At 37.8% G+C, this 22,800-nt stretch overlaps 1 protein-coding gene and 1 pseudogene across 1 annotated transcript; both read left to right on the top strand.

Annotated features, from left to right (window-relative positions):
* Window positions 1-22,800, top strand: part of LOC136279210 (2-(3-amino-3-carboxypropyl)histidine synthase subunit 1-like) — a 490,303-nt pseudogene that overhangs the window by 269,968 nt on the left and 197,535 nt on the right.
* Window positions 8,451-9,317, top strand: LOC131794032 (adenosine receptor A2a-like). The gene has a single exon (XM_059111540.2). The coding sequence runs from the start codon at window positions 8,451-8,453 to the stop codon at window positions 9,315-9,317; it is 867 nt and encodes a 288-aa protein (XP_058967523.2).

The following is a 22,800-nucleotide window of genomic DNA, read 5'->3' on the forward strand; positions in this document are numbered from 1 at the left end:
GGTTTAGCACATGGTGAAAATTAATTTTATTCACGAAGTATTTTTACTGAAGAGAAATGTATGCTTTCGAAATTAAATTATTTTAAGCGCAAAGAAGAGCGCAATGTTTACAAAAATCATTTTTCGAGGTCCTATGAGATCGAAAAAGAAGATTTGAGTGTTTGAAAGACGAGATAATGATTCGTTTTTGCACGCGAAATCCTCAAACTCGTGCTATAATTTGCTGCTAAAAATGACGATTTTAACGGAATTTCGTTATTTGTATTTTTCTCTGAAATAAAAAGATATTTTGCCAAAAAAAGTATCCAGTGATTTTAGTTATAGCCTAGCCTATCTAACATTAACATAAGAAAGAAATAGAATTTTCCACCCTTGCCGCGATATGTCTGATTTTTACCGACAAGCGCTCTTAAAAGGCCATTGTAAGAATAGTTGCACTGCGCCGAAGCTTGTAGACGGAACGGGAAGATAGTCAGTTGAAAACAATGTGTATTCTCTGGATTATCTAACCAACACAGTTTCTGGACTTTAAAATTTCAAAGCCATGACCTGCATAAAGAAGGGTTTATCGGAGTTAGCCTTAAATAGGCCTTCGATCAAGAAGGTGAAATCAGCTTTACCGATGCCGCTTTTTGCTTTCTGGGCTATTTTTGAGTTTCTTCGTTTTACGTATTTTAAGTTGTTCATGCTATGTTTTGCTGTGACATTTGGCCAGGACTATTTGTGGACCTTGTGTTCACGAATTACTGTTGTCTTCTTTAATATAAGACATGCATTGTTTCCACAAAGAAAATAAGCTTAATAAGAAAATACCGCCTCTTGGGCGATCAAAACTTTTTTTCTTCTTGAAGCGTCCCATGATTAAATGTAAAGACCTGGGTCGATTTTATCTTTGTAAAGACTGCTATACTGTTCCCTCTTACAGATTGGTGTTTCCTCGTAAAGATGAGGGCAAAAAAATCGTGTAAGTTGGGTGTAACGTGACTCTGTTTGTCCGATTTCAGCATCTCACACTCATTCAATTCTTCACTGTATGTGAAACTATCGTAAAGTTTACCGAGTAACGTACTTGGTGTATTATATGCCATGATAAGTACACTCCTAGGGCCAGATAACCTTTAATTCCGCCAGAACAGTGGTATTTAGTTTATACGAGGGAAAATTCCTAAAATTGGCGTGTTTCAGTTTGGGCTGGCCAGCTCGTTTGAAGCTTTTAGCGCAAGTGGATGCGTCCACGCCAAACAATATCGATAGCACAAACGTGAGACAAAATGTATCGATTCTCTTTACTTTTGACGAAGAAGACGGTACTTTTCTCTCTTAACAACCTGTTTTTTATTGTTACAGTTTCTCACAGACGTCAACGTGATATATCAACTAAATTACGAACTGCGTGAAATGTCACTACGATCTGACAATACCATATGTACCTTTTAGTATCAGTAAAATTGTCCGTACGTGCTACTGGTTTTGATTATGCCCAATCAAGCAGTAATAACTAGCAACTTTTGTTTGGATATTAGCCTCGGACTTTTGGATGTTTGTTACCTAAGGTTCTCTGGGTTTTAGTGGAACTAATCAATGAAAAAGGGTACATGATTAAAGATCAGTCTACTAAATCAGGTTCCATGACAACTTGACTTGTTTTCTGTTGAAAATGACCAGTAAACACAATACAAAGGTTGAGGGTCTCAATGCAATGGGTTAGCCATTAGCAGTAAAACGGGCAAAAAACATCTAACCGAATATTAACCTTTGGGTAGTAAAAAAAATTTGAACACCGAAAATTTGCTATTGCCTTCCGAACTAGCACTATTTACATGACTGGTATATACTAAGTGGAATAATCGAGAAAGTACTTGCTGTACACAAAATTTACATTGTAACAAAGTGGTGGATCATTATGACTCTGAACGTAGTTCTCTCTCCGTCTTACTACCAACTAATCTTTTTACATATGTTATAGTTAGTGAATGATATTCAAAAGAGGTTTTCATACATATATGTACATTATCATCGTGCATTATGTGATTAACGCTGAAAATGGTAGTTTTTTTACAACAAAATGATACTAATGATGGCTATTGTCATTACTAACCTCTTCCAGTACTACTGATTTGAATAAAATTGATAAAATAATGGGCGTCTGATGGTGTTGGTACTTAATGAAGCACAGGTCAGAATAAAATGCACGTGTGGTCATGCCACGTTTAATAATGTTTCGAAGACAGCCTCAGGTTCACCGTCATATCTCGTTGAATAAATATGATATCTCCTACTGAAAATGAACCAAACAAGTTTCAAAACCGCCCTATATAAGACGTCATACCTAACTGATGATAAAATACTCATGACAGCCCCGTCTCCATAACCCTAAAACAATCCATGGTAATAAAACGTATCCATGGAAACAGTGATTGTAGCTTTTTATAAACCTCTATGCCTAGGCCTAATAACGTGCGATGTCATGTGACAGATTTCTTAGGCCGGAGGTAAATGTTCAGAGAGCAAAAGGCATTTTGAGCTGTGACGTTTTCCTTGAAAAGTCAAAAAAAGAAGTAAAAATATAATAACTGTACAAATTGTCTCATACCAGGGTTCTTTAGTAAGGTTTGATAAAGATTCAAGATCCAATTGAATCAAACGTACAATCCGTGCACCTCAGCACATGTTTCTTCAAAACCGTTATCCAACTCATTGCAGCCCGTCAAGTCCTCTGCAAACCATATTTGATATTCCTGGTTTGCTGACACTGGCATTGGAGTAGGAAAATTATCGAAGCGGAGCTCATCAGATTCGGTTCCAGCCCAAGGTAGCATGTACAATTGACTCGTACCGCAGTCGCTTCCTCCAAACAGATATTGATCTTTCGGCAGAAGGCGATTTCTGCTTGAATCTGTTAAAAGTGCCCCCAGGGGGTGAGTACGGCCTAACCCATTACAGCCCCACCTGGATAACCAAAGACCTAATCCAGGAGTGAAACAGTTTACGTGACCGTACTTGTATATGAGCTTGAAGGTAATGATGCTACCATTAGTAGGAATATAGAAAGCTCCATAATTGTCGTCTCTGGCTGAGAAGCAAACTGTTGATGGTGACATCTTAATCCAGTGCTCTAAAACAATAAAATACGTCAGTAATTGTTTAATATGTTAAAACACGAGGGTACCTAAATGGGTTTATTTCGAACATTGGAAGACCTCTATGATTAATAGTTTGATATCGGTATGTATATATTATTGTTAATTGATACGATGGTATTAAAGATAGTGATTTGTTTTGTTAAGAGCTTGGCACAAAGAAAGATGGGAAAAAATGAGTTCACAAGAGGAAACGAATCTCTACAGACTTTCGGATTTTGCGGTGTGCTGCTTCACTTCGGAACTACAGACAAGTCGATGATGAGTTTGGTCATGCACTACGCTCATATGTGAAAAGTGCCCTAGACACTGTGAATAAACAGCCTCCTTCAACGAGAGCAAAAACTAGAAAATTACTTCGAAAAAGTGAAAACAGTAATTCAAGACGTGCAGCCGCATTCAACGCCTGAGTAGCAATTATTCCAAAATCATACAAAGCCAGTTGCGGCGGCAATCGGATGGAGGCGTCACCTGCTACGTAGGGCGAGGTTGTTATAAATAATCTTACATGAGGATGAGTCAACATAATCTTTTTTTTTTTTTAAATAATATGAGCAGTTCCTTTGAAAACTAACTATAGCCTCAGCAAAATCAATGTCTTTTATGAGGAAAAAGTGTACTTGCCACTTTCACAGTGTGCACCAGTGTATCCTTCCTTACAGTTGCAAACGTATCCATTGATTCGGTCCACACAGGTCGCCCCGTTTAAACAGGGGTTGCTCCAGCACTCGTTGACATCTGTGTCGAATGCGAGAATGGCATTTGTAGAATTAATTTAGTATCAGAGACATGCTTTTTGGGTAAGATAATAAGAGGCTGAGGTAAAAAAGTCTGGAGATATCGAATTGATTAAAATTTGAATACTTACTAGTTTCACAGCGGTCTCCTTCGGTTCCAGCCGGGCAGTTACATACATATTTATTGACCTGATCAATACATGTTCCTCCATGTAAACAAGGATTACTGGTGCACTCGTCTATGTCTGGGTAAATTGAAAATATGTCAAATGGTTTGATTATTGGTACCAAAAATACAACAAAAGAAGAGAAATACAATTTTCCTCTTGATTCGAACCTTCTTGGAAAGGACATAAAACTGTGAAGAGTCGTTATTACTTCTTTTCAGAGCCTGGTAAGTTATTGCACACACCAGTTTCACAGTGCTTTCCCAATCGCTATCATGCCAGGCGGAGATAAGAGGAGTCTCCTGTATTATAATTTTAAAGGTTTTCTTATTATTTGGATCGACTTTTTTCTCATTGCTATCGTGATATTTATACGAGGAAGAAGGCATGTTGCCTTCGCACACTAGTTATATGCACTTGTTTTGAAAACATTTTTTATACCTTGTGCTAACTAAACTATGAAAGAAATGATTAGTTTCTGAAAATCTTAAATGATTGAATCGAATCTTGATGACTTGTAAAGTAATATTAATACAAACCTTCATCACAGTTCTCTCCAGTAAAACCTGGTTTGCAAATACACTGATAATCATCCTGACTGTAAATCGGGCGACACAAATGATCTCCATTTTGACAAGGATTGCTTATGCAGGGGCTCTGTGAAATAAAGTTAAACTTGAGCAAAAAAGAAACAACCACAAAAAAATTATTAATTTTCTACATAGCAAATATATGCGGCTTTCTTTATAGAGCATCTAAGAAAGGTCTAAGCTCTTTTGCAACTGTTCTGTGGTTATCACGATAAGAGGACTAAGAAAAGTAATTCATGTGTTCTTTTTTCTGATTGATTTGAATGTCCTTGAAAAAGGACATGTGTAGAGTCCTTCACTTAAGCTCAAAATTTGACCTTGAAATTCAATGTCAACTCAGTCTGACTCAAGCAAATGCAATTCAGTGTGGCTACAGCTTACATTAGTACTTACCTGAATGTGATAATGGTTGAAGCTGTCAGTGTACACTAACTTATCCGAGCTTCGAAACTTGTCTGTGTTCAGCAGCTCACATCTGTGCCTTCTGTCGAAAGAAACTCGAGCGAAATTTATCGAGTAACATTCTTTATGATTGATACAATGATATGTACAATCTCGGAGTTGGATTACCATCAAACTGGCTACAGCAGTGGCATTTAGTCCTTGAAAGGGGTTCTTCACAAAATGAGCGTAATTTACCCCTTTTTCGCCATCCCTTCTGAAGTTTTTGGCGCATTTCGTTGTAAATACAATTAGAGTTAGTTGCATTAATAATGCGACGGGAATTTTGTTAGTCTCCATCTGTAAAATACGCAGTTTCAGTCTGTTAACAGGTTGACAAGTTTAAACACCGGAAATTATTTTTTAACTTTGTCTTAATGTTGTTGCTTCACATCCGAACTACAAGCTCATTTTAAACCATAGGTCTCATCTTTAAAGTATTTTACATGTATTTAAATTGGCCCCCTATCGGTGCTTGAAGCTGTATAGCTATCAATGATGTCAGAACTAACGGCTGGGTGTTTGCCTCGATAAGATTCCTTGATCATCTCCAATTATGATTACTATTTTGATTATAATGATAATACGGATGAAAACACAACTCTTGAACTCATTAATCAGCCTCCCGCCAGGGCTTCAAGCTGTAAATTGATCAATGATGGCATAATTAATGGCTGGGTGTTTGCCTCGATAAGATTCCGTAATCATTTCCAATCATGAGAACTATTTTGATTACAATAATACTACAGATGAACATAAAACTCCTGAACTCATTAATTGGCCTCCTACCAGTGCTTGAAGCTGTAAATTTCCAAAAATGGAATACATGGGTGCTTCCTATACAACAAGGTGTAGAAATCCAAATCACTCCCCGGAGGTCACCGAGCAAACAATGAAAGAAATATTGGCTTGAGTAAGCGGGGTACATTGAAGATCTAGGTCTGGATCATTTGAGTTATTAATCATTCAGGAGATTTAAAACATTTCCCAATCTCGCGTATTACTCCATGGTTACTAACTAACCTGACAATGATCAAGACATATATGAATTTTTGAACAAAGCTCTGCCTATATACAATTGCCCACGATGAAAACGTGGCTTCTTTCCACTTTAGTATGCCTCTTTCATGACATCTTTTAACTTCTTCTTTTTCTCCCGATCTTCAGACGATGTTCTGAAGGTCACGTTTCTTCTGAAGCACTTTAAATCGTTCAGGACAGTAAACAAACTTACAAATTATCGCCCTCGGCTTGTCGGCGATGCTTGGGCCTACGCGATGCGCATTTCTATCTTCGGCTCCATTTTAAGTTGCTCAGTTAAAATATCTCCGATTTTCTGACGGCAATCCTCCCCGGGAGACTCCGGGATGTTGTGGAACCTCAGGTTGTATTCACGCGAATAGCGCTCGATAGACAGGAATCGCTCGTGCATCGCTCCAATTTGTTGGGCTTGATTTTGCATGGTACTTTCAATTTCTTCGATTTTGCAGTTGGCATCATGGAGTTCGCCCTTGACTTCTTCGTAGTTATGGTTTATTTTTGTGGGTCTTGCTGAGATGTCGTTCAAGGACGACTCGTTAAGTTGGACTTTTCCTTTTAAGGTGGCTACATCGTGGAGAATCCTGTCTTGGCCTTCACTCAATTTTACGAGCGATTCTCTGACAAATGCTTCGAAGTCGTCTGTGTAGGTAGAATTTTTTTGTTTCCCTCTCTTGTTAGACATATTAACACTTAAATACTGACATGTAATAATTAAAGAAGTTCAAAGGTTAACCAAAGATGAAAAAATGCGAGTTTTAGCCTCTTTTACTGAGAGCTTCAAAACTTGCGGCCATCTTGACCGATGCCCGCTGACCTGTACATTCGACCATTCCAGATCTTTTCGGTTTGATATGCTATTTTTATCTTTCTTCTAATCTTCTCAAACATATATTTTCTTACAATTGGAAACTGTTATGATTCATGTGTGAGAAAAAGTCAAGTGGAAACGCATGCACCCGGAGAAGAGCGTGTCCATTCATGCAATTCATATTAGTTGACTTATTAACGATGTCTTCGAACATTGATGTTTTCAGACGGAGAAAGTAGGACATCACGCCTCCCTTTATCAGTACCGGTACAGTTATCTTAGGCTTGGGCACGTAAAAGCCTGTTATCGGTGAAGTCCCTCCCGCCTCTTTTTTTCGATGAAAATAAAGTGCATGTTGACAATGTTTACTTCTATTCTCCATGACTGTGAAGGCGACGGAAATGCTCGTCAAAATATTTCCTTTCCTCTGGTTATTTTAAAAGACCTTCTTGGTTGTTGTCACTTTCAAAGAAGAGCTTTTCTTTGACCGACCATTGAGCTCCATTAGCGGTGTCAACCGTAAGCCATACCTATTTCTCAGATGATGGAAGTTGTTAAATTGTGGCAAGGGAAAGCTCGAAAAAATGCATAAGTGAATTGAGTTGAGTCTTGCTAAATATTCACGCAATTCATCTCGGTTAAAAATCTTCTCTAAACTTGCCCATACAAATTCTTTTAGATTCATTTCTCCTTTATATCCCTCTAATTTACCCAAACTTATATCTTGTGATTTCCGACCAAAATTAAGAACAAATTTTAATAAATAATTCATACAACCACGATAAAAAGTTGAGTAAAAATTCTTGAACATGAAATTTGTCGTCGATAAAATCTTGATTTGGTCTTGATTAGGCTTTGAACTCAGCATAGTGAACAAAATAAACAACAATATTAGGTATATAGTTGGAAAGTTCTGTAATGCGTGAGAAAAAGTCAAGTGGAAACGCATGCACATTCGAGTAGAGTGTGTCCATTCATGAAACTCATCTTAGTTGACGATCTTCTTCATATTTGCCCATTCCAGATCCTTTTGGTTTAATTGCAAATTTTATCTTTCTTCTAATCTACCCAAACACATATTTTCTTAATACCAACCACATTAAACCGCGAGAAAAAGTCAACTGAAAGCACATGAGCGTGCAGGTGGCGGTCGATCATTTCATATGAAATAGATTTAAATTTGAATGAATCGAAATATGAGACTCAGTTGAAAGCATTTCAACATGAAAGTGGCCGACGATAAAATCTTGATTTGATCTTGATTAGGCTTTGAACTTAGTATGGTTAACAAAATAAATAGCGAAATTAAGTATATAATTGAAAAGTTCTGTAAATCATGCGCGAGAAAAAGTCAAGTGGAAACACATGCACACCAGTGTAAGCGTGTCCATAAAAGCCTCTAAAAAAAAAAAGATACGAGCAAGATCCAACGCGTTGATCGGGGGGTTCATCAAATCTACTTTAGGTATCGAATTCAACCTATATGCATCAGACTTTTTCGGGCTCAATTTACCAGCTCTATAAAGATGACTAGTACGGTAAATGCCCCTCTGGAGGTTAGTTATATCATCACCATCATCGTTAACGGCATCGCTTGTCCCCTCACCCTCTTGCTTAACGTGCTGGTGATAAAGGCCGTGAAAACAACACCACGACTCCGAACCAACAGCAACATTTTGCTTGCCTGTTTAGCGGTGACTGACGCATTGACTGGTCTTTTTTGCCAGCCATCGTATATCCTGTGGAGGGTATTCCTATTATTCCGTCTTAGTGGCAGTCAAACAGTCATGACTTTTTATTTGACTTCTACGACTGTACTGTTGATGGCTTCACACCTTCATTTAATGTTGGTTACTTTTGAAAGGCTCGCAGCGATCAAATTTACGATGCACTATCAAAGCTTTATAACTAACGACAACCTGAAGATGGCAGTATCAGCAATTTGGTCCTCTGCTTTCATGTGTGGGGTTTTCACGGTGTTAAAAATGAACTTATTACTCCAGTTTATCGGAAGCCTTATCACAAGTTCATGTATTTTTTTCGTTGCCCTCACTTATGTGATTTTGTATCATGAAATACGTCGCCACCAAAGGAGGATAAAAGCACAGCAACTGCCTCAAGAAGAAGTGGAAAGATTTATTAAAGAAAGCAAGGCGCTTAAGACAACATTGTTTATAGTTGGTGCAGTTGTCGGTTACCTCCTTCCACTTGGTTTCTGTCTCGTCAATACAGTCACTCGCCTTTTTAATACATGCCCAGTCAACATACCGTTGATGCAAACATTTGCCATGTTAAATTCGCTTGTTAATCCGCTGATCTACTGCTGGAGGCAGAAAGAAATGAGAAACGTGATGTTTAAAATTAGAACGCAGGTCGTACATCCAGCCGGCTAGTCAAGGAGAAGAATATGGCAGAAAGACTGGAAACTTGATGATGAGTCATGCACTTTTTGCTAACGCATTTTCTAATCATCCGATAAACTTAATTCCTAAGTTATTGTTTGATAAAACATTCATGTTCCTGATCAAGGGAGGTTATTTGTTAACCGTATGCAAAATCTGATTCTCAAGAGGACTAGTTAAACTGACGGCAGAATCATTGCTATAAAGGAGATTTATGAAGTGATTAGTCTAAGAATTTTTTTCGCAAAAGAGGTGGAACGGCTCCATCAAGAAAAATATACGATAGAAAAAGGTAAAGTAGCACATTGGCTTAAAAATGAACCCCGAGAGTCAAGAGATACAAAAGGTAAAAAAAAGAAACGCGGTAAAATTGTAAATTATTCATTGTAGAAAAAGCTTTAATTGCTTTTTGATTAATAGGATCGATTTAGTAATTTTTATTTAAGGAATACGATTATTAAAATCATTTTTTGTCTCATATAATTCTATTTTCTTTAGCCTGTTTGATATAACTTTCAAGAATTTAAGCAATGGATCTTCTTTCACAAAACGACTTAGCAAAATTTAGTTATTTCTGAGAATAGCGTGCCGCCAATAAATAGCTTATTTCCAATAGCAAATAACTATTTTAACTACTGGATCTTCAAATTACTCTCGTAAAAATAGTAGTCCCGTTAGAATGAGGATTTAAGAAGCGAACTGTAGACTTAGTTCGACCGCTACTGCCAATTCTTAAGTTAAAACTTTGAAGAGAAATCAAACTGAAGAGCATTTGCACAGTCGAATTGACATTTTCGCGTAGATTCACAAATCGACATAATTGAAAATATCGGAAGACTTGTTGATGGCTTCGAAACATGGGATCGGACTGTATACATGTAAGGTTTAAGCTCCTGTGTTTTGGAATTAAATTTTCCATCTTTTGAAAAGCACTGAAAAGCATTTGCACCATTGATTTGACCCATTGAGGGGTTTAACCAAATATTTAAAAAACTTTTGCGATATCATCGAAAATATCAGACAGTGGACAGTGAAGGTCTGGCCTCTTGTGTGTTGTGCCAAGGTCGGTTACGTCTCTCAGGATTTTTAATATCCATTTTCCCCGCCACATTTCGTTTTTCACTCGATAGTTGGGTGCACGACCTGGTTTCTTATTCTTAAAGCATATAGTCTCATTCCTTTTCAGATTCAGGTCTTGATTCAAATTATGATGTTGCTGCATATTGACACTTCAACTTGATCTGCACTGTAGTGCATTGTGTCAAAAATTGAAATTTCTCTTTTTATTTAGCTAGCTAAAATATGAGTCTGTAACTTCAGCGTGTCATCAGATTTAGTTCCTTTATCACACAGGAAACATGGTTGGTACATGCGTTATGATTGGTCAATTTAGTGGACCGTTTTCATTGTAGGCCCGCTATACTTAAAAGTTTGTTCGAATTGAATTTTTCTCACACCATTTGAACCCAGAGATATAATAAATATTTTACCCATCTCGCTTTCTCGGTCTACACTGTACGTTACGGAACCTCGCTTTTTCCGCGAATATTTATTGCCTGCGTTTAAAAAAAGAAAATCGGTCCGTAACTTACAGTACGGACCTCAAGCTCGGTTAATAAGAGACATGAAAGCATTTTTATTGGTTTGTTAGTGCTGTTTCCTAATTCAGCCGAACATGGCCAACTTTTAATAACCAGGTCATTTTTCGAATACCATATCACTATGCGCACGATATCAAGTTTCCGTTTCATGGTAGATCAGCTTTCTCCAGAGTTACCGAATAGTTTAGCCCTTCCTCGCTTAAAACAACATCGTACTGTCATATTTTCATGTCATATGCCAGTTTCTGATCAGAGTTCTAGTTATAACTACTTGTTTATGAAAGTTTATTCATAGAATTGAATAGATCGACTCAGAGACAGTATCGATAATGCAATGTCATGGTGTCACGTCAATCGCTGTAAACCAACATTGGCTGACCAGGAATTTAGAGTTGACCATTTTTTATGCTTTATTGGTAACTTATCAAGTGCATCCAGATCATTTGCGTCCCTGTTTATCTCAATCATGATGATGCTTCCTCATAGCCTTTACCAAAGGTCGTACGTCAACCGTTCATGAATTCGTAGTCATCGATCGTAATTCAGCCTCCTAAAATTACATCGTACAAGGTATTAGTGATAACTTTATTTTCACAGACATCCTGGTGTGAAAGAAAGAGTTTTCGCTAAAATTCATTTCATAGGGAAGATAAGTTAATTTAAAATAAGTGAAGGGTACTTTCGGTACGTACCCATTGGCCAGCTTGGAGCTAGTAAATCAAGTGGTTTTTACAGTTTCGTGAAACAAATCAGGTTCTCATTTCGCCCCGGTTTCTGCAGATCATGATTCGGGACCTATCAGCAAACGAGGAGATCACTCCCAAAAATACCAAAATGGTAAAAAATCTACGTTTTTAATCGTAAGACAACAGGACAAAACATGATATACATGCCCTGTTTATCAAAATTGGGGAGCCCTTTGTATGCAGTGTTACCTAAGGAAGATTTAAGAAATGATACTGCAGCAGCTGAATAAGGGTTTCCAAAATTTTCATTGGAAAGCAAGGTAGCGAGACTTTTTACCATTCACAACCACTTGCCAGGCAAAAGAAGCATCAAAGAAGACTTGATTATTTTAGATAACGTTGAGATTCCAATGTATTTTTGCTCAGTACTTTTATGATCAAAAAGTGTTATTCTGTTTGTCACCCAATTTCAATTTTGTTACTGGCAAAAATTCAGCCTACCAATTACTGCGCCTTAATGTGAAAACTAAATCTTAGTTTTAATTTAACTGTCTCCTGATTAGACCGTTCGCCATATTCGCATAATGTTTAAGTCGAGTTCCAATTAGAATGCTGAAATGGCTAAAATATGCAAAATAATCTAAAGCACAGTCCTGTGAAGGGTTCTGGAAGAGATCTCTCAAACTTGCGTTCAGTGGCGTGCACGGGTCCCAGGACGCTCTGGTTTCACTAAAATCTTGTGCACATTCTGCGCAGGTGTATTTACCTTTTCGTAATTTGTTTTTGTAGCAAACATCTCCTTTTTTTATTCATTTATTTCACTATTTTGTTATGTAAATTGAGAACATCGCTCGCACTTTGTTTATTTCTTATGAAAGATGGCAGAAATTTAAAGTAGAACAAGGCATTTAATGTTAGATGCTTTCTCTACCTCTCTGACTCACTGAGGTGGCATGAAGGGCAATAACTGTCTCAACTTACCTGCTGGCAAAGAAATCGTTAATGTAAATTCACTAGGGCCTTTTCCCCTGCTGGCGTGTTTATGTGTTATCCACGATGGTTTTGTGTCTCCTGCGTACCTTGCCAGAGCTAATGATTCTCGTAACTGCACCTGCACAGCATTTTTGGCGCCCAGTCTCTTAAGGGCGTCAATTGCTGACGACATGTGGTGGGAGCCTTGATCTTGAACGGCGATCAAAACAATTTTGCTACCGTAAGCTTACATGGATTCGTAGGCGTGCGATGTGACACAGGTATGGTCGTCAGACGCTGTTACCTTAGGTTTCTTGCCCCTAACTTCAATGTTATTCATTTATTTTCAGTTATATCAATCTCTGTTGCCACATTTTCTGGAGTCTCACCCAAAGTTTTCCACGGGTTGTTTGAAACCCTAAACAACGTCGTCACTGGACTGATTAACTTTCAAGTGTTAATCATCTTAAATGAAATTCTGTTTCTCTTCGCATCTCTAAGTAAAAAATTACCAAATTTACTGACCTTAAAATTCATTGTGTTTACACAGACATCAATGAATGTTCCGGTAATCCTATACTCTATCTAAACGACGGAATGCAATGACCAGATTGATGCATATGTTTGTGCTTGTTCCGTTGGATACACAGGGGCGCGCTGTGAAACAAGTGAGTAGAACGAAGAGGCTATAGGAGGAAGCCACGTTCATGAGTTTTTCAAATTTCTCTTAAATTCGTCTTTTTACGGTTTTCTTTGTGTCACAATCTCCCTTCCGCCATACAACATCTTAGAAATAAACCCAGTATAAACATACACAGATGCCAGTGAGTGTTCCAGTAATTCTTTTTGAGAAAACGGCTGTGGTTATTCATCGTGGTGAATAACAATAAAAGCTAGGTGTTTTCGTTTGTCTCACGATATAGTCACGTGTGATGTAAATCGCGACGTTTCGAACGCATACTGCTAGTCTTCTTCAGGCGATGAGGTCGACTGGTCATGCGTATGATGCTCTGCTGTGATTAGTTGTTTTTTTTCAATAGCTCTGATTGGTGCATTTCGATCCTTGCTGTTCATTCAGTGATTTTTTTATCAAGTCCTCGTTGTCGTGGTCTACTTAAAGTCCCTAATTACGGTGGAACCTGTATTACGCGGCACCGTATTATGCGATCAACCTGAATTAAGCGGTCGGTTGCCAAAGTCATTAGTTTTTTCCTCCTTAATCACTATAATTTCTGCTTTATTAAGCAGTCACCTCTATTAAAGCCGAATCACTCAATTGAAACTAAGAATAATATTTCTAGTAATTTTCAATCCATGTTTCTCTCTCAAAATTAAAGTAAGTAGAATTTGTTCTATCGTTTATTATAATACCTTTAATCTGAGGTAACTGAATTTAGCCATTCGCCGTGGGTGATCGCTAAGGACACGTTCAACTGTATCATAACATTTTCCTTTTTTTTAAAGTTGGGGTTTAAAATCAAAGTTCACGTACGAAATTTTTAACTCCACATATTAGGCATGGAAGATATAATCTATTTTTTTTTTCTCCATTAAAAGACCATATCAATAAGTAATGAATTTAATTTGATAACAAAAACAGGCTCCAAGGTTGTTTCTCTCTTAGTTAAACTTTGTTAATTTTCGGGATCACGACATCGAATCTGCTGGACATAAATTTTTAGTTGCGAAAGACAACAACAATCGATTCACTCCCCGAAGCTTTTATCAATTAAAGTTTTTTGCGAGGCAAGTTAAGTCCAAAGCGTAACAAATCTGCTGTTGATGTCTTAAAGCTCTACGGATTTTATTTTCAAACCTACATCATTCATCTTCCAGCTAACTAAAGTTTTTAAACTATCAGACGAGCTTGAATCCTTGAACAAAGGAGGAACCATGTCAAAATATACTGGAAAGATGTTGAGTTAACGGAAATTTGTAATTTGAAGCTAAGTGTGAAGATCGTACACGTTTTGAAATTTTTGTTCGCTTGAGAGAGTTTTTTCTTCCACAAGTTGTACAAGGTCTTGTGTTTCAGTGGGCTCGAAGCCGACAGCTGCAGCAGATGACAAAAATTTTTGTATGAGAGTTTAATCCAGTTCATGATAGTCAGTAACTATGTGTGGCATGGCGCAAGCCTAATCGTATTTTATGTATATTTCATAATAACAATCATTAATCGAGTGATAAGAAAGGTAGAGATGTTTTTTTTCTTTCAAAAATCATTGAACTTGTTTACCTGCGATATGAGAAAGTGGAAGAAGAATAAGAATATAAGAAGAGGAGTATTATTTCTCAGTAACCTTGAGTCAATTTCTCAATTTGGAAAAATAATTGTCCACCGTAACTGAACCATTTTTGATATTAGGATCGTTGCGCGTGTTTCTACGGTTCTCCTGACATTTCCAGGGATTGCAAAAAAAACAGAAAGAAAAGTGTTTCAGTTAAGTGCAAAACTGGATTTCTATCCTCAGAAATTTAATCCTAGAGAAGAAGGAGACGAAATAAAATTTTAGAGACAAATCAAGTCATTGCCTCATATTTATTACAGATTGTTTTTAAAAATCAAATTTTTAACTTAACACTTTTTACTATTTTTCATCTTTTTTTAATTAGGCTTAAGTTTCTACAACGTCACAGCTGTTTGGTGACCTGAAGAGTATATATAAAATTTTCTTTTGAATGAAAATTTCTGACAAAAGGCAATAAGGTATCAATTGTCACTGAACTGCACGCAACATTTCAAAGTTTAATATTACGACAACCGAGCAAAGAAAGGAAATATTTTATTGCAGATAAAGTCGCAACTTTAACAGCATTCCTTGCAATTGCAATTGTGCTTACAGCCGGGCTTCTTTTTGATTTTCACCTAAAGACTCTACCCCTTTTGTTTTCTTTTATTCTCTCTTTACAGTCTAGTTTTAAACGCTGACAGACAGCAAAGATCTCCACGTGCAATCGAAAACAGGAGATGTTTACGCGACTGAAATTCAAAGACCAGGATTTTTCGCCGCATAAAACACTTAGGGAATCATTTGAGGTGACATGTTAAAATTGGCTAATCACACTTTTTTTAAACTTATTAAGCGCATTTCAATATTTAGCAATTTTGTTTTTGGAAAACTGTGGTTGAAATAATGATGCTTCATTGGAAGTTAAAAAAAAAAAAAAAAAAAAAAAAAGGGTAAGCTCGATTGTGTACTGTATATCCTTAAAAAAGCTTCATTACATCCAAACACAGGTCATCATTCTGGCGACTGTTACTGCAGATTTGCTATGGTATCCAAAATATCACCAGATTTTGTTGAGAGGATTACAATATTCATAAAGTCTTGAATCGTTATGTTTGCTTGCTCATCTTAGATTAGTCCCGACAGCGGTATTTGCGGAAATATCTCACTGGGTCCTAGGTATCTATCTGCTCTTTTTTGTGTGATCCATTGTGGTTTGTTAACTCCTGCGTATCCAGCGAAAGCAAAGGAATCTCGGTGGTTTCCCTGAAGAGGATCGGTAGCACCCAGTCTCTTGAGAGCTTCAATTGCAAGTGACATGTACTTTGAGGCTGAATCTTGAGTAGCAACCAAAACGATTTTACTGTGTCGAGAGCAAAGACACAAAATGCAAAGGGGTGAGATCAGTTAAAATTAGAGTAAAAAACCCCCTTATCTGTTGCCAACACACAAACAAAAAACTAGCAAAGATGCCTGTATATCATAACATTCAGCCATCTGGGAAAATTTATGCATGTGTATGTCTTTTTACAACAAAACCCTTCTCCCACAGTAGGAGTCTCATACTAAGCCTTCTATCTCTCCACCTAATTATCTCTCATACTAAGCCTTCCATCTCTCTACCTAATCATCTCTCATACTAAGCCTTCCATCTCTCTACCTAATTATCTCTCATACTAAGCCTTCCATCTCTCTACCTAATCATCTCTCATACTAAGCCTTCCATCTCTCTACCTAATTATCTCTCATACTAAGCCTTCCATCTCTCTACCTAATTATCTCTCATACTAAGCCTTCCATCTCTCTACCTAGTTATCTCTCAAACTAAGTCTTGGAGTCAACCCTTTCCCGAGTATATCTAGCTACTGAAAGAAAGGCTCCTAGCGCAATTTTTGCGTTCTGCGATAAAATCATCTGCTCATTTGCATTGGGCGGTGAAACCATATTTTGCGATTCGCGGTTGTTCCGACGGAATATAATCCTTTTTGCGGGGAAAAGCTGTGGTTCTAAAAATATTTTCACTCAGGGAAAGTGTTGACTCAAAGAATCAGTGGAGATAGCGGCTCCCGTTGACGGGTTCCTGAAAGAGATATGATTATACATAGTAAATTGGTAAGGTAGCCTCCGAGAGCAGACGCTTCTTTCTCTTTCTTTGCTTCAATGGCGAGAAAGGAGTGGCGTGTAAAAGACAATGTAGAAAAGAGCGTCAAGCAGGATAATCGAGATGGACGGTGAAGGAAGCATTATCATCAGGTCAGGAGTATTTATTGTCTACCAAAAGTACTTAAAGTATTGTACGTACAACAATAGTTACTACTAAGTTGTGACATACTTGCCACTTAGGTTGTTGAGGAAGTCTCTCAAATGATAGCCGCTCGAACTATCTGCATAAGTATCAAATGATCTTGCCTCAAGGAAGACACCTGTACATGAAAATATTTAGAGCATCATCTTATGATCTACCTTTCAGGTTTTTCTTTAAACCGAGGAAGTATTATGAAAAGTTCTGCGAATTTACATGTTTTATGACAAAGTGGACATCAGCTTGAGGTTGGAGTGGGGGGCGACACTTGCCCATGTTGTCTGTTTTATGTTTACGCTCGTAATCCGCTCGCGCTAGTTTCGAAAGGCGTTTGTAAGGGACGAGACCAAAATTTTTCTTTGCATTTTCTGGCTAGCACGAAACTTGGAGAACACACGTTGTCTTTTTTTCCCGTTTCTAAGGTGAGTAAAAACAGAGACAAATGCAAATGTCCTCTTAACGAATATTGTACGTTTGTTCTCTCCTGCCTCTAGACAAACCTCTCTATGTCATGTGAGCCCATTCTCGACATGCCTAGGGCTTGCCTCTGCTCGATGGACAAACGCCGAAAAAAAACCTATGATGACAAATAGGCAACTCCAGTTCTGCAGTCTATCGATTACCTGTTTCACCATCCACAACAACAACGTTATATCCTCTTCCTTGAGGAGAGTAATCTGTCCCATCCACCTCAATGTAAGCTTTGCCGCAGGGGGATGCTCTTCCTGGATCATCGCAACCTTCGCTTCGAATACGAATGTCCAAAACACGAGCTGCAAGAATAGAAAAAGCATGAATTTCTGGTTAGGGTGATCTAGCAGTCATAAATATAGGATTACAATACAATTTCATACGAGTTCACAAACATGGGCGGAAATCAATTGGCGAATAGCACTCGGCGGAAATTACTCAGCGAAAAGCACTCGGCGAAAATAACTCTGGTTTCACTTTATGCAAACTTATTATATAATCTTCGTGATATAAAAAAATTCTCATTTCATTTAACGGTTAACGAGCCATAATTGAGAGGCTGCACATAAGTTCTGAGTCCCTTTCCTTTTTTGCAATATTCTACTACATCCTAGCTTTCATTTAATATAAGTTTCATACGACAGGCTACTCATAACGAAAAAGTCAAATCGCCACCCTTGGCGATTTGACTCTCAGAGGTGGCGAAATTTGTGGTGTCAAATTGACCGGATACCCAAATGCTTCTCATTAATAAAAAGTTTCACTTTCAAGGGGCGATAAAAGAGTAATAACGGTTTTTGTACGGTCAGGGCAGAGAGGGTCGATTATTAACTCCTTCCCAAAAAATAAGGATCACAGTCACTATGTCATAAACAGAAAGTGGACGCATCTGCACCAATAATCTCTCCTAGTTTTTGTTTCATCAAAGGTCATTGACGGTTTCAAGTGTAAATCTCGGGCGGCCGTCTATCAACTCTGTTAACTGACCGAATTGATTCATACTCAGTGTGCGTGTAACGAGTAATGGAGAGAACGAGAGAAGCGTGCCAGAGTAGCTCCCTAAGGATTAGATGGGACTGCGCCCGCGATATGTTGTGATAATATTTAATCTTTATTGGGCAATTAATGAGAGGGATAACCAGTAGCGAGTAAAAGCTGATACATGAAAAATACAGCTCAGTGTAATAACTGACCCGTTTCACAGTAGTGTCCAGTAAAAGCTGGTTTGCAGACACACTGATAATCGTCCTGCTGGTAAATTGGTCGACAGAATAAGGCTCCATCTAGGCAGGGATTGCTCATGCAGGGGCTCTATTCCACAAGACAAAAAAATATTTCTTAAAATAACACAGCCCCAATAAGAACATAGATGATGACGTGATCTGCCCAAACTCGCTCTGTCAAGGCGTGGCCAAACGCACGCAACATTTCAACGCAACACCTTGGGACATGTACATCTACACCCTGTAGCAAAATGTTGCAGCGTGTTGGATGGTTTTGGATAAATTTTGAAAATGGTCAAATTTTGGTTGCAGCATTTTTAAATGTTGCAAGATGTTGCGCACGTTTGGAGAGCTCCTTCACATCACCTCACAACACAATCCAACGATGTTGCCAGATTTTGCGTTGAAATGTTGCGTGCGTTTGGCCAGGCCTTTACGCGTGAGTTTGAGCAGATCATGTCATCTACTTTGGCCGGGCCTTAAATTAATTATTTCCAAAATAAACTGTAGTGCTGGGTCGGCGTGGGGGTATTTCAAGCTATAACCCACCCATCAATTCTCGCGCGATCATGATTGGCTGCTTTACATTACGAGTAACTTACTTGTAGCCGTACCCTTCCCCTATGGTGAAACGGAAGCGAGGGAACGTTTACGCCTTGAACCTGACACTGATCGTGTCCCGTGACATCACTTTAACTTATGCAAAATAATGTCACTTTTTTTGTGAGGTGACACGTGTTAGTGTGAAAGTTATCGAGATTTACAACAACATTGAAGTGAATTCATTTTCCATTTTTCGGGCAAATTTGCAATTCAGCGTCCGAGTTCAAATATATACTTTGCTTTAAGAATATAGGAAAAGATTATGAGCGATTTTTGGTATAGAGTAAGAAGAGGACGATGTTCGATTAGCATCTCGCTTACGAAACTAGATTTCAACGTCCACGCGGTTTCTGCTTGTATTTGTAAAGAGTGCCACGGTCGTCAAAAAATTTGGATCATTTGCTGCAAATTCTCAAGGTTTTTTTAGATTTCTTTAAAAGATAGTTACGCTGCAAGCGTGAAGAAAGAGCCACTCTTTTCTCAGTCGAAAGAATAGCTGCAAGAAACAACTGCTTTAATTTAAAGTTAAAGCTGAGGCGCACAATCCTCTTGGCCCAAGTACATTAAGAGAGTGCACCTTATCTTCTGTGAGAGCTTTAACGGGCGGCACAATAAATATAGTTAACGGCTCTTCTGGAGAAGGGAGTCCATCGATCACTGGCGCTGCTTGATATATTGAAGATTTTCCATAGCCAGTCGTTAACGAGATGGAGACCGTTAACTTCGAAAAACATATATATGGCTTTCTTCCGTTCTTCTTGAAATGTCTCTGTCCCAAGAGTTGCGCAAACTTGCCTAAAACCTCGTTGTCAAACGCTGTTTTCTGATAAGTTGACCATGAAAGCACTTTGTTCACCACCTTATTCGTTAGTTTGAAAATGAATCACAAACTCTAGCCAATCAGAATTGACGAAAGAGTCGGCAACAGGGGTTAACCAATAAAAGGCCGTTGTATATTTGCTTGCAAAAGAGTGACGTCACGGAACATGATTAGTGTCAGATTTGGGAAGACGTTCCCTCACTTCTGTTTCGCCTTCGGGAAGAGGTAACGGCTACACGTAAGCTAAATTACGTGGTGCAAAATCACAAGATAGTTAGCACGCAATAACCCCCGTCTACGACAATATTTTCCTCTAAATACTTCCGTTGTGAAGAAACAAAGCCAGAGCCCTCTTTCCCTAAATTTCCGTTTTTTTCGACGCCCTGCCACTTTCGTTAGTATCAAGAAAAAAATAATCAAATATTAAAAATGATAATCTACTCTTCACGGAAGTTATATCAAAATTGATATGAGTGAACATGAACTTCTGCTTTTGTACTGCCTTAGATTAAGATGAAAGAATGTTTTCACGCGTGCAAAACATACACGCACAACACAAATGCCACAATCAAATTTGTTAAACGGGATACGTTCGCACTTACCTTCTTATTATAATGGTCAAAGCTGATACTATGAAGGAAATTGCTGGAGTTTTGAAACTTGTCCGCGTTCAACAGCTCACACATATGTCTTCCGTCATGTGAAACCGAAGCGAAATTTACTGAATAACATTCTTGGTGACTAATACATCGAAAAAAACACCTCATAGGCTCGGAGACCATAAAACTATCCAGAATAGATGAATTTAGTCGCTTTGAAGGATTCCTTACAAAATATGCGTGTCGTTCTCTTCGTTTGTCATCACGATTAAAGTGTTTAGCGCCGAACGAAGCGTCAGTACACAGTAGTAATGACAGTAGATAGGAAGCAAGTAATTTACTGCCCTCCATCTTCCAGCGACAGAAAGAAAATCGCTTAAACGAAACAATCACAGGAACACACTTTCAATGTAATGCATCCGCTGTACCATTTCAAATTTGCAATTTACCATCAAACCACTGAAATAATTCTTTGCCGTTAAAACATAAAAAGTACCGCACGCAAAAACGGGCATCAAATCAATAACGCACCGCACACCAAAACAGGTTAGAAAGCATTAGTCAATGTTAATTAGTTACTCTTGAATGAAACTTAAGTTTTATTTAAACGGTTTATTTATGAGAAGCTATATTAATTTACATAACAATCCAACCCATGAAGATAATTGCAAAGAAAACGAGAATGTTATGTCTAAAATATGCTTGAAAGAGTCCCTTGAGTAGATTCTTCAAAACTTGAAGGCCCGACGAGAATGGTTCGACTTATCGGAGATCCTTTTCTTAGGGGGTTAAATGTGGAGTCAAAATAATCATTTCTTATTTTTAAGTCCCGCGGAGATTTCCCAAAACGAAAGACTTAAAAACTTTCTCCAGAGTTGCTAAAATAGGACCAAAACAAGGGAGCGAGGTGTTTTGAGGTGTAATTACTGATGAGAGTGTTCCGATCGCGTCATAACATCATGCTAAGTTCTTTGTCAAGGATAAAACTGAATTCTTTGATATTTCTCTAAGTCGAAACTAACCTGCTGTGACTAAATTAAAGTTTTCAGACCATACAGACGTATATAAATCACGAGAAAGTTCTGAACAAGGTGCAGTCTAATTCAACCTAGTTCTTATACGTTCTCAAATTTTCGTGAGGTTTCTGTGGACAACCAAATTCAGGAATGATAGAGTACTATTCTGTGATTAGGTTTACTCAGGGTACATTCAGTAAAAGAATTCAGAGAAGTAAACTTTTCTAGCTAATGTCGAAAAAAAGGGTGGATTGTCTTTTCATTGTTATTACAATAAGACGAGAGAATTTAAATTGCAGTTTTAATTCTCTTGAGTTAGAGCATGTACATTCTTCGTGTTTAGCGAAAATAAAAAAAAAACCGACAAAGAAAGAAAATGATGTGTTTGTTGAGTCTAACGGATATTTTTCGGTGGATTCAAAGGTTTTCTTTTCACTTTAGAATAGAATAAAATATTTTATTTTTGCTTTAGAATAGAATAGAATAGGATAGGTTATTTAATGTCGAAGACGTAGGAAGTGCTTGCACAATCTTCCGAACCAGAGGCTCATGTTAAAAACGCTCGACGAACTAAAAATACAAAAAAAGATAAAATGCGAGTTATATATATATAAATATTATAAAAAAGTATCTTTATATATTGACTAGCCCAAGCGTATGTAAAAATAGATAAAATTATACACATTTCATACATTGGCATTCTGTGAAATTAGCATTATTCAGGCGAACACGAAATTGTGCTAAAGTGGTCGAGGAGTTGGTTACAGCTGGTAACTGATTCCACATGTGGGCAATCATGTACAAATAGGAGTTGTGCATGACAAGGCTGTTATACGAAGGCTGCTCAACATTTAAGCCCCTGCCTCGTAAATTGTATTTTGTTAACCAAGGTGAAAAAAAATTGGGAGATATTATTGGGGCCATCTACTTTAAAACGTTACAAAATAGAATAA

The sequence above is a fragment of the Pocillopora verrucosa genome, chromosome 2 (genome assembly GCF_036669915.1).
Source record: "Pocillopora verrucosa isolate sample1 chromosome 2, ASM3666991v2, whole genome shotgun sequence".
Lineage (NCBI taxonomy): Eukaryota > Metazoa > Cnidaria > Anthozoa > Scleractinia > Pocilloporidae > Pocillopora > Pocillopora verrucosa.